This window comes from Heloderma suspectum, chromosome 3 (genome assembly GCF_057233095.1).
Source record: "Heloderma suspectum isolate Gila_16-S chromosome 3, 16-S_ref, whole genome shotgun sequence".
In the NCBI taxonomy this organism is placed as follows: domain Eukaryota; kingdom Metazoa; phylum Chordata; class Lepidosauria; order Squamata; family Helodermatidae; genus Heloderma; species Heloderma suspectum.
Genome location: NC_139460.1, coordinates 85951416 through 85963693, shown reverse-complemented (window position 1 = coordinate 85963693; position 12278 = coordinate 85951416). Strand labels below are relative to the sequence as shown.

Below are 12278 nucleotides of genomic sequence, written 5' to 3'. Positions count from 1 at the left end.
GGGATACTTGTCAGTGGGCTTTATGAGCGCAGGCAACCTTTCAGTCACGTCTCTAATCCGTCCTCCCGAGAGAGAGCATACCTGGCGAGTCCACGGGTCTTCATGACATACTTGGGTTTCGATCCCACGCAGCAAGGAGTCTCCCACTACTACTACTACTCTTCTTGTTGTAGGCCTGGGTTTCATCACCTCTGCTTGACTGACCTTCTTGCTCACTCTTCCTCTGCAGGCTGTCCTCCAGTCTCATCCTCAAGTACCTGGAAATGGTTCTCTAGTTCCACTTAGAGTAGCTTCTAGTTCTTCTGCTCCTGTCACCCTTTTCCAAGGAGTATGCTCTACTTCATTTTTCCTCACGTCAGCCTTTCCCTCTTCTGCCTCAGCTTGCTGTTGCTCTTCTAGCTCCTGTACTTTGCTTTGCTGCTGTAGTTCCACCATTCTGTCCAAGAACTCTTCATGTTCTCTTATTCCCTGGAGGGTCGACACTCGCCGCTCCAGTCCTCTTACTTTTTCATCCAGCAGCGTGATCAACTTGCACTTGTTGCAGGTGTAGGCCATGTTGTTCTCAGGCAAGAAAACAAACATTGCACACACCTTGCAGGTCACCACCACTGGAGAGTCTTGTGCTTCCATAGTCTGTTTTCCTTTTTGTGTCTAGCTTTCTGATTGTTCTAGAGTAGCCTGTGCCTGGCCCTTACTCACTGGAGGTTAAAAACAGAATCCTACTGGTATGGAAGTGTGTGTTACAAGACAAATATATATATATATATATATATATATATATATATATGAATGAATGAGAATGAAAATGTTAGGGGCCTCCCCCTTGACCTCCCCTGGCCAACTCCTGTTTGCTCCCCCTGTTCACTCCCTCTGATCTCTCGCTCTCTGGGAGCTTGCTTGCTTCTGAAGTCCCTGGACCAGCTGGAGCAGCTTCCTCTGCTCTGCTCTGCTCAGCTGGGAGGTGGGACACAGTACCTTGTATCTTATATCTCTATGATTGGAGACTTTCCCCTTCAAGATAAACAATATTTTTCTTCAATAAAAACTCACTTTTGTACAACATACAGTGTGTAATACCTCCAGATGACCATACCTCTAGTTTCTTATTTGTAATTAACTCCACAATAAACTTTAGGCCATCCCAAATCATTCACCCACACATTCAGGGGAGTGTCCCCTAAGCATTGACTCATGTCTGGCCCAAAGCTTTCTTCAGGCAAAGGGCACTGTCAAATATGGTATCTCCATGACAATAATAGCCAAGGAACATGTAGCAAAGGAACATATTTTGGCTATAATTGGGGTATGTGCACCCATTTGACAGTCCCTTATTTCACCCCAAGAAAACTTTGGGCCAGAAGCAATTCAGTTCTCTCATGGCAACAGGTGTGTGTGATTTGGAGTACCCCAAAGCTTTCTGTGAGATACAGTCCCATTCTTTACTCTATTCTACATAACTGGCATGGTGGTGCCATGTTGGACAATGTCGTGTGCCTAAATAAAGCCTTGGGCCAGACACAGTTCAATGCCAACTAGAAGAGGACACTCTCCTGGAAGTGTGGGTGTATGATTTGGAGTGGCCTGAAGCTCACTTTGGGCTTCATTCTTCCGTTCCTTATTTGTCGCCATTGTCTGGGGTCAGCACACATTAATGTGGCATGTGCAATCATTATGGTTTTAATTGAAGAAAACTAGTGTTTATCTTCCCCTTCATGGATCACTGCCTTGTTGTGGCGAAGGGGCTTGCGTAACTCAGTGAAGCCATAAGCTATGCCATGCAGGGCCACCCAAGACGGACAGGTCATGGCAGAGAGTTCTGACAAAATGTGGTCCACTGGAGAAGGAAATGGCAACCCACTCCAGTATTCTTGCCAAGAAAACCCCATGGAACGTATCACAAGGCTAAAAGATATGACGCCGGAGGATGAGCCCCTCAGGTCAGAAGGTGTCCAATATGCTACTGGGGAAGAGCAGAGGGTATTTCCAAGTAGCGCCAGAAAGAGTGAAGCGGCTGGGCCAAACCTGAAAGGACACTCAGCTGTGGATGTGTCTGGCGGTGAAAAGAAAATCCGATGCTGTAAAGAACAATACTGTTTAGGAACCTGGAATGTCAGATCAATGAATCAAGGTAAGCTGGAGGTGGTCAAACATGAGATGGCAAGATTGAACATCGACATCTTGGGAATCAGCGAACTAAAATGGACAGGCATGGGCGAATTTAATTCAGGTGACCATCATATCTACTATTGTGGCCAAGAATCCCTTAGAAGAAATGGAGTAGCACTCATAGTCAACAAAAGGGTGGGAAAAGCAGTACTGGGGTACAATCTTAAAAATGATAGAATGATCTCAGTACGAATCCAAGGCAAACCATTCACAGTAATTCAAGTCTATGCCCCAACCACTGAGGCCGAAGAAGCTGAGGTTGATCGGTTCTATGAAGACCTACAACACCTTCTAGAACTAACACCAAAAAAAGATGTCCTCTTCATCATAGGGGATTGGAATGCTAAAGTAGGAAGTCAAGAAATCACCGGGATAACAGGCAGGCATGGCCTTGGTGTACAAAATGAAGCAGGACAAAAGCTAATAGAGTTTTGCCAAGAGAACATGCTGATCATAGCAAACACTCTTTTCCAACAGCACAAGAGGCGACTCTACACATGGACATCACCAGATGGTCAATATCGAAATCAGATTGATTATGTCCTTTGCAGCCAAAGATGGAGAAGCTCCATACAGTCAGTAAAAACAAGACCTGGAGCTGACTGTGGCTCACATCATGAGCTGCTTCTTGCAAAATTTCGGCTTAAATTGAAGAACGTCGGGAAAACCACTAAACCGTTCAGGTATGACCTAAATCATATCCCTGATGAATATACAGTGGAGGTGAGGAATAGATTTCAGGGATTAGACCTGATAGACAGAGTGCCTGAGGAACTATGGACGGAGGTCCGTAACATTGTTCAGGAGGCAGCAACGAAATCCATCCCAAAGAAAAAGAAATGCAAGAAAGCCAAGTGGCTGTCTGATGAGGCTTTACAAGTAGCTCACGAAAGAAGGGAAGCGAAAAGCAAGGGAGAAAGGGGAAGATATACCCAACTGAATGCAGAGTTCCAGAGAATAGCAAGGAAAGACAAGAAGGCCTTCTTAAATGAACAATGCAAAGAAATCAAGGAAAACAACAGAATGGGAAAGACTAGAGATCTCTTCAAGAAAATTGGAGGTCTCAAGGGAACGTTTTGTGCAAAGATGGGCATGATAAAGGACAAAGAAGGCAGGGACCTAACAGAAGCAGATGAGATTAAGAAGAGGTGGCAAGAATACACAGAAGAACTATACAGGAAAGATTTGAATGTCCCTGATAGCCATGATAGTGCGGTCACTGAACTTGAGCCGGACATCCTAGAGAGTGAAGTCAAGTGGGCCTTAGGAAGCATTAGTAACAACAAAGCTAGTGGAGATGACAGTATTCCAGCCGAGCTATTTAAAATCCTAAAAGATGATGCTGTGAAGGTGCTGCATTCAATATGCCAACAAATCTGGAACACTCAACAGTGGCCACAAGACTGGAAAAGGTCAGTTTACATTCCAATTCCAAAGAAGGGCAACGCCAAAGAGTGTTCAAACTACCGCACAATTGCGCTCATTTCACATGCCAGCAAGGTGATGCTCAAAATCCTACAAGCTAGGCTTCAGCAGTATGCGAACCGAGAACTACCAGAAGTACAAGCTGGGTTTCGAAGAGGCAGAGGAACTAGAGATCAAATCGCCAACATTCGCTGCATCATGGAGAAAGCAAGAGAATTCCAGAAAAACGTCTATTTCTGCTTCATTGACTACGCTAAAGCCTTTGATTGTGTGGATCACAACAAACTGTGGCAAATTCTGAAAGTGATGGGAGTACCAGACCACCTTACCTGTCTCCTGAGAAACCTGTACGAGGGTCAAGAAGCAACAGTAAGAACCAGACATGGAACAACCGATTGGTTCAAAATTGGGAAAGGAGTACGACAAGGCTGCATATTGTCACCCTGCTTATTTAACTTATATGCAGAGTACATCATGAGAAATGCCGGGTTGGATGAATCAGAGGTCGGAATTAAGATTGCCGGGAGAATTATCAACAACCTCCGATATGCAGACGATACCACCCTAATGGCAGAAAGCGAAGAGGATCTCAAGAGCCTCTTGTTGAGGGTGAAAGAGGAGAGTGCAAAAGCTGGTTTGAAACTCAACATTAAAAAAACTAAGATCATGTCATCTGGTCCTATCACTTCCTGGCATATAGAAGGGGAAGAAATGGAAGCAGTGACAGATTTTACTTTCTTGGGCTCCAAGATCACCGCAGATGGTGACTGTAGCCATGAAATTAAAAGACGCTTGCTCCTTGGGAGGAAAGCTATGGCAAACCTAGACAGCATAGTAAGAAGCAGAGACATCACCTTGCCGACAAAGGTCCGTCTAATCAAAGCTATGGTTTTCCCAGTAGTAATGTATGGCTGTGAGAGCTGGACTATAAGGAAGGCTGAGCGCCGGAGAATTGATGCTTTCGAACTGTGGTGCTGGAGAAGACTCTTACGAGTCCCCTGGACTGCAAGGAGGTCAAATCAGTAAATCCTAAAGGAAATCAACCCTGAGTGCTCATTGGAAGGACAGATAATGAAGCTGAAGCTCCAATATTTTGGCCACCTAATGCGAAGAGAAAACTCCCTGGAAAAGACCCTGATGCTGGGAAAGACTGAAGGCAAAAGGAGAAGGGGACGGCAGAGGATGAGATGGCTAGATAGCATCACGGATGCAATGAATATGAACTTGAGCACGCTCCGGGAGAGAGCGCAGGACAGGAAGGCCTGGCATGCTATGGTCCATGGGGTCACGAAGAGTCGGACACGACTGAACGACTGAACAACAACAACAACAACAAGTGTTTATCTTAATGGGGAAAGTATCCCAATCATGGAGATATATGATATGGCAAGGGTCCCTAACACGGTGCCTGTGGGCACTCGACTTTCTTTCTTTCTTTCTTTCTTTCTTTCTTTCTTTCTCTGTCCCATTTTTAAAAGGTACATAGATGGATTTGTATGAAACACATACAACTACCTAGCAGTTATACATGGGCTGCAACAAAAGTGGACCAAATATCGCAAGAAGTATCCATTTGAAGGTGACATCTATATGCCACCCATTCAAATACTGAAAGCGTTATAAAGTCCTCAGTCCATTGCATTATAGGAGGTTAGTGTTTATCCTTCTAGTGTTGTAATATTAGTATTTTAGCTGTCAAAAAGGATGCAAAGAATCCATTTGTTAATTTCCCTGAAGCAGTAAACAATTTAAGAGTGTGTACATCAGTGAATATTAAAGATTGTTCCAGTACAATTTTTTTCAGTGTAACATCCTCCCTGCAAAAAGAAGCAACTACTTGATGTTGTCAAAACATATGTTTAAAAGAAGCATTTGCTGTATTGCACTGCCAGCAATTAGCCAAATTAGAGAATCCCTCATTAAAGAGACTTTGCGGTGTCCAATAGACACGAACCAAAGATTTTACTGAATAAGACGCAGCCTAAAACCCACAGATGTGAAAGGTAGGTGCCAAGCGGCGATCCAATGATTAGGCATTTTGTGGTGATGCCCACAGCAGTATCTCAAATTCCCAAATGCTCCCATGGGTCCAAAAAGGTCTGCCCTGTGATATGGGGTAGCCCAAAGGGTATTTTTGGGTGCAGGTGCATCAAACCTTTAGGCACTTATTCAGTTTACGTGACTGACCTGTTTCAAACTTTCACAGAAATAAAGAAGTAGGAACCAGGAAGCCGCTTCAGCGTCGTATCTGTACCCTACCTAACCCCCGCCCCCCGACGATATTTTCTTTTTCCCGTTTGCCACCGTTGGCTCCAACGGGCCTCTTATATATTTAACATGAATACAGTACAGTTCAAGGGATGCAGCTTTGACCATGTCTGCATCTCCACCCGAGGGGGGGGGGGAGGCGGGGGGGGAGAAACTGCACCAGTTGAAACTCTACCTGAAGTTCAAAAAGCCAAGCAGCCCTTATAGAAAGTGGGAGCAACTCCACTCACGTCTGAACAACTACTCCCTCCACCCGCCCCCCGGGATAAAAGCTCATGAATCCCGGGAAGGGGCAATGCCTGCCACAAAGCCTTAAGCGCGGTTTGTTCGGTTTTCGTGCTTGCGCACTGCATCTGCATTGCTTTTCCCTTCCGCGCACGGTCGGGTCCAGGCCCACCCCCTCTTCGCGCCTCCTCGGGAAGTACCTGGGGCGGCCAGCGAAAGCAGCGGCCCCCGCAGGAAGAGGAGAAGCAGCGGGACACAGAGGCGCAGCATGGCCGCCGAGCTCCGTCCTCTCACGCGTCTGCAGACGGGGCGCGCAGCCCTTCTCTCGCCTCGCCCGCCATTCCCCCGCGAGCGTCGTCAGGCCGCCGCACCCCCGACAAACGGTCCCTGCTTTGCCTCCGCACGTCCCGGGAGACTCCCAGCGAGGCCCGTCCTCTTCCCGCACTCGGCCGGGGGCGGACCGCGGAGGAAGAGGTGTGACGGCACCGGCCGCTCCCTTGCGGGCCAAAAGTTCACTTCGCTGGAACGGGAAGGGGGAAGAGCAGACGACGGCCGTGAACTTCCCTGCGCGAGCTCGGCCTGCGTTGCTCTGCAGCGAATCCTGCTCTCGAGAATATCAGCTGATAGGCCTGTTCGCTCCGCCTTGTGTTGGTAGCCGCTTTAGCTGTTCGGAGTGGATAGAAAAGGGGGCGGCACGCGCGGGGTAGCAGCGTCAGAGGCCTGCACCCGACGCCCGGAGACCCCCCGGCCCCGAGGCAGCCGAGGGATGGCAGGCGCCGGCAGGGATAACTGGGTCCTCTGGAAGGTTGGAGCCCATTCCTCTGTACTGCACCGCCGTGCCACCCAGAGGCAGGGGCGGCAGCTGCTCCTTGCCAGCATCACTCGCCCACCCTCTTGCATGGGGAGCAAGGAGGAGGATGGGGACCACCAACGGCATGTTGTCTCCCCTCGCCCTATAAATGTTTTAACACGTATACGTTGCAGCGAGCTCCCCGCCCGTCGGATCAAATACAAAGAAAACAGCATAGTAGATTATGCTGTAAAACAGCCTTCTCCAACCTGGTGCTCTCCAGGGCTCTTGGACTGCAACTCCCATCTTTCCCACGTTGACTAGGAATGATGGGTGTTGCAGTCCAAGACATCTGGAGGGCACCTGGTTGGGGAAAGGTGTTGTAAATAAATTAACCAAATGGCGCATGCCTGAATAAAAGTAAGGCTGGGCTTCAACACACGCGCACCCGGCTGAACCAGACATAAAATAGACTGTGGCTCCTCAGACTGCAGGTGCAGGATAAAACTGTTGAGTGCTCCCCCTCCCCCAGCATAAAAAAGAAATCCAAACAATTCCCAGCAAATAAAAATGAGCATTCCGAGCAGAAAAGGTTATAGCTCTGCCTAATGTGTTGGTTTTGCTTGCAGGGAGTTCGTAATGTAAAGAAGCATTTGGAGGTGTGATCTCTCACCAGCAATCTGAAATGTTGCAGTCCATCTTGCCATCTCATTGTGCTGTACAGATAGATGAGGGCTGTTTTGATTTAGAGGTTGACAAGCCTCCAACTTGCCTATGCGTCTGCTAGTGTTCTCCCTAGAGCAAAAACTGAGATGAATTGGGGGGATGGAAACAACAGCCACAAGCCTAGCATTGATAGGAAAAAGTGGTGCATTGTGCACTATAGGAAAAACGACAACTGCAACCCAATCTTCTGTTTTCTTTATTTCAGCTTTCACCAAATACTTGTCCTTTACCGCTGTTGCCAAGACACCAGCACCTTCCATCTTGGTTGGAGAATTATCCAATCTGTTAATGACTCACTGGGTGGAATCACTCACACATTTGTAGTATATATGTTTAGAAATTAAGCCTGTATAGGGAGTTACTTCATAGCATCTTTCAGTGCTGGTGGTATTAACTTATAAAAAGCTGCCTGGCAGCCACAACTTCAGGAATGAGGAAATGTTCTATACATGTACAGGAAGGAAGGGCTGTAGCCAATGGTACAGCTAGGTAATTTTGGACTGTGAACATAATGGTTCTATGCGGCGGTCATAAGAACGTAAGAGCCATGCTGGATCAGACCAAGCATCCATCTAGTCCAGCATTCTGTTTACACAGTGGCCAACCAGCTGCCCATGGGAAACCCACAAGCAGGATATGAGTGCAACAGCACCCTTCTGCCCATGTTCCCCAGCAACAGATGTACATAGACTCACTACCTCTGATACTGGAGGTAGCACATAGCCATCAAGACTAGTAGCCATTGATAGCCTTATCCTAAAGGAGTTTGTCTAACCCCTTTTTAAAGCCATCCAAATCGGTGGCCATCACCAAACTAGATGACCATGTGGATTACCTCCATTGTGAAGCACACAACTGTAATTTCTGTCCACTGCCCTGCACCCAGCCATTCTGTGGTTTACAACTGCTTCCACTTTCTGATAGGTTAGGGCAAAACAAACAAAAACTGCCAACCCTGATTAAAAAAAGAAAAGAAAAACTGTGTGCAGTTTTGCATTTTAAACTCAATGAAATCATAACACTATCATGATTACATTAATAAAATTGAGTTTGCTTCTGCTGCTCTGATGCTAAGCACATTTACTTAGGAATAAATACCATTTTGCGGTAGAAAAGAATCACATTTTTAAAGTAAAAATAATTTTTAAAAGCATTTTTAACCATGCAGATGCCCGGCCGGCTGCCCTCTTGACTATAAAATGCTTGGGGGGGGGGGAGTGGCTTAATAAGAAAGGATGCTGCAGCGAGCAGAGTCAGCCCTGGCATACCCCTGCATGCTCATGCCGTTGCAGATGCTGAAGCTGAACCTGTTTGCCACCCTGCCATTCTCTGGGTGGTCACTGGGTGTGTGTGTGCTGGGCTGTTGGGCCCCTGGATTCTTCCCTGAGGTCCAGCCTTAGTTGCACCACTGGCTGTGGTTAAGCACGTTTTTTTTTTCATGGAAAAGCCCCAGGTTTGGTCCCTGGCATCTCCAGTTAGGGCTGGAAAGACCCTGTCTGAACCTTTGGAGAATTGGTGTCAGACACTATAAACCAGGGCTAGGCAACATGGTGCCCACAGACACCAGTGCACCCCTGGACACCTTTCTTGGCACCCACCAAGGGGTCCTACTCCTCCCACTTTTAGAAAAAAAAAAACAACATTTTCTTACCAGCAGCTAGCTTGCTGTTTCTGTTGGCATTGAGAACTGGTTTCAAATGAGTTTAGTGTGTTGGGGCTCAGACCCCACCTCTGCCTTGTACTCAGTCTTTGGGGCAGGTTACTTGTCCTTTGCCATGCCTCCCATGACAACTATTTTGTGGTGTGCCCAGGACAGCTTCTCAAATTGCCAAATGCACCTAAGGCCCAAAAAGATTGCTTACCCCTGCTGTAAATGATAAAGCGAGATGGAATAATAATCTGAGTCTGACTCAGTATAGGGCAGCTCCCTGTTCCACAGTGGCACCCTTTGCACCTGTGTTGAGACAAGCAATGGCGTGGGCCCAATCTACATGGAAATGGAATTAGAAGCGCTTTCTGGTTATATTGGATTTTCATGGAATTGCTTTGGTCTGTCAGAGGCACAGAAAGCAAGAAAAGCAGAGTATACACTACCTAAAAACTCACTGGGAGATCCAGGTTCTAGTCCCCACTCGGCCATGGAAGCTCACTGGGTGACTTTGGGCCAGTCACAGACTCGCAGCCCAACCCACCTCACAGGGCTGTTGTTGTGAGGATAAAATGGAGAGGAGGAGGATAATGTAAGCCGCCTTGGGTTCCTTGCAAGAGGAAAAAAGGCGGGGTATAAATGCAATAAAATAAATACTTCAGGGTTGGGGGAGTGGAGTAGAACTGAATGTCATCAGCCCTGTAGGTGCTGCTCAGCGAATGAGAGAGGCTTGTTCCCACCCCTCTCCACTCTCTCCCCTGCTCAGAGAAGTTTCCTGGAAGTGCTGAATTAAGCCCCTGTAGTTTACCCCACACCTCTCCCCTCTCATCCACCATTGGGATATTGTGAAACATTCAAAGATACTGCCTAATTGTGAATGGGAAAACAGGCTATATAATCTGAATGGGTGAAGCAGCTACTGCGCTATTGTGAATCCTTGAAACAGCACTATTGTGCTATTATTAATGGAAAAAACAGGCTGCATACTGTGAATGGGTAAAGCAGGTACTGCACTATTTTGAATGACTGAAACAGCACTACTGCACTATTATGAATGGGAAAAACAGGCTGCATACTAGATCCATTTCAGTTGGGCTTCAGGCCTGGGCATGGGACAGAAAATGCCTTGGTTGCCTTGGTGGATATGAGGAGGCTCTGGATAGGGGTGAATGCTCCCCCCTTGTTCTCCTCGACCTCTCAGCGGCTTTTGATATTTCTGAAAAATAAATAATGACACGGTGTAATATGTCATGTTTTGTTGTTCATCTGAGGTTGTATTTACCTAATTTTAAGACCTGCTAAGGACCGGATTATTTTTATTATGTCCTGATACGTAATACCATAGAACTCAAAGAGGGTGTACTTTCTTTTTCACATGAGTGTAATCAAAGCTATGGTTTTCCCAGTAGTAACGTATGGCTGTGAGAACTGGACTATAAGGAAGGCTGAGCACCGAATAATTGATGCTTTCGAACTGCGGTGCCAGAGAAGACTCTTATGAGTCCCCTGGACTGCAAGGAGGTCAAATCAGTCAATCCTAAAGGAAATCAACCCTGACTGCTCATTGGAAGGACAGATACTGAAGCTGAAGCTCCAATATTTTGGCCACCTAATGCGAAGAGAAAACTCCCTGAAAAAGACCCTGAAGCTGGGAAAGATTGAAGGCAAAAGGAGAAGGGGACGGCAGAGGATGAGATGGCTACATAGCATCACTGATGCAATGAATATGAACTTGAGCACACTCTGGGAGAGAGCGGAGCGCAGGAAGGCCTGGCGTGCTATGGTCCATGGGGTCACGAAGAGTCGGACACGACTTAATGACTGAACATCAACAACAACTTTTGGTGACTGGCAAAACTGAAAATGTAAAACTGGTTGTCCAAATTCAATAATCTTCAACTCCAACTTCTCATGGTACTAGCCATTTCATGGCTAGTACCTCTTCCATATAGTACAAACTCTTTTGTTAAGTGCCTTCTCCACCATGAAATTGGGCAAGCTTCCACAATTAAGCTTTGCAGCACTGTGGTAACAGCTAATCTAAAAATTCATTTGAGCTATTCTCAAAGTTACCTTCATGAGAATCACGCTCGTAACATGCATCAAAAACAAAGATAGCTGTGCTGCCAGTCCAGGAATAAAAATCCATAATCCAGGAGCAAAAAATCCAAAGGCCATAGTAAGGCAGTACCTTTAACTAGGACCAACCAAAATGCCACAAGAGATTGTGGAAGTTTTTGAGTTCTCCAGAATAACTAGCTTGATTAAGAGCCTGGGGATGGGGGAAGAAACAGAAAAGTTCAAAAATTAGGTCAGATCTTGAGCCCCTGAGGTCAGTTCAGGTGCAGTTTCAACATGATAGCAGCTGCAACTCAGATCTGTCTCTTGGCCTGGCTTCTGGGCATGCAGGGAGCAAAATGACTATCTTTATATTGGTAAAGCTGGAGATTATTTTAGGTGCTGCGCTAGGTAAAAAGTCAATTGACGCCAAATTGTGTAGTATTGCCAAGTGGTTGAAGGGTATGGAACCCTCTTACGGCGATCACTAATTTTTAGAAGTCCCATGGTAGGCATGGGAATTCACCCAAGAGGCCTTCCAATGGAAGCAGGTGCTTCCTATCTTTTAGCCTAACCGTAATGCACTAAGACTCGCTCTTGTGCAAGCTAATCATCCTGTGGTCTTACTGTTTCCTGTATGGTGTTGACGTTATGTATGCTTCCTGTTCACTATTTTCTCCTTCCACTTACGGTCTGTGCATGAGTGTCAGTAAGGGCTGTAGAAGAGTCTGGTTTTGTCAACACGGTGTCTGCTCAATATGTATTTCTCATGTTTGTATCCTACTGAAACATTTTAGTTAATGCACAGGGAAGTTTACGGTTATGTTGATATGGATATAATCATGCTTTGCTTAACTGCTCCCAATATCTCATACTATGTGCTATATCAGGCTCTGGTACAGTATGTTTGTTTATCGTGAGTTGCTGTATTGGTACAAAATCCATGAAGTTTTATTGCACCACAACAGCATA

General features: G+C 46.4%; 1 protein-coding gene across 1 annotated transcript in view; it reads right to left on the bottom strand.

The window, feature by feature from the left end:
- Window positions 1-6531, bottom strand: part of IFNGR2 (interferon gamma receptor 2) — a 29179-nt gene extending 22648 nt beyond the window's left edge. The window contains exon 1 of the mRNA XM_084843647.1: window positions 6285-6531. Within this exon, the coding sequence (XP_084699773.1) occupies window positions 6285-6354 (70 nt within the window). The 5' untranslated portion in view covers window positions 6355-6531. The remainder of the gene's footprint in view (window positions 1-6284) is intronic.
- Window positions 6532-12278: the final 5747 nt, after the last annotated feature.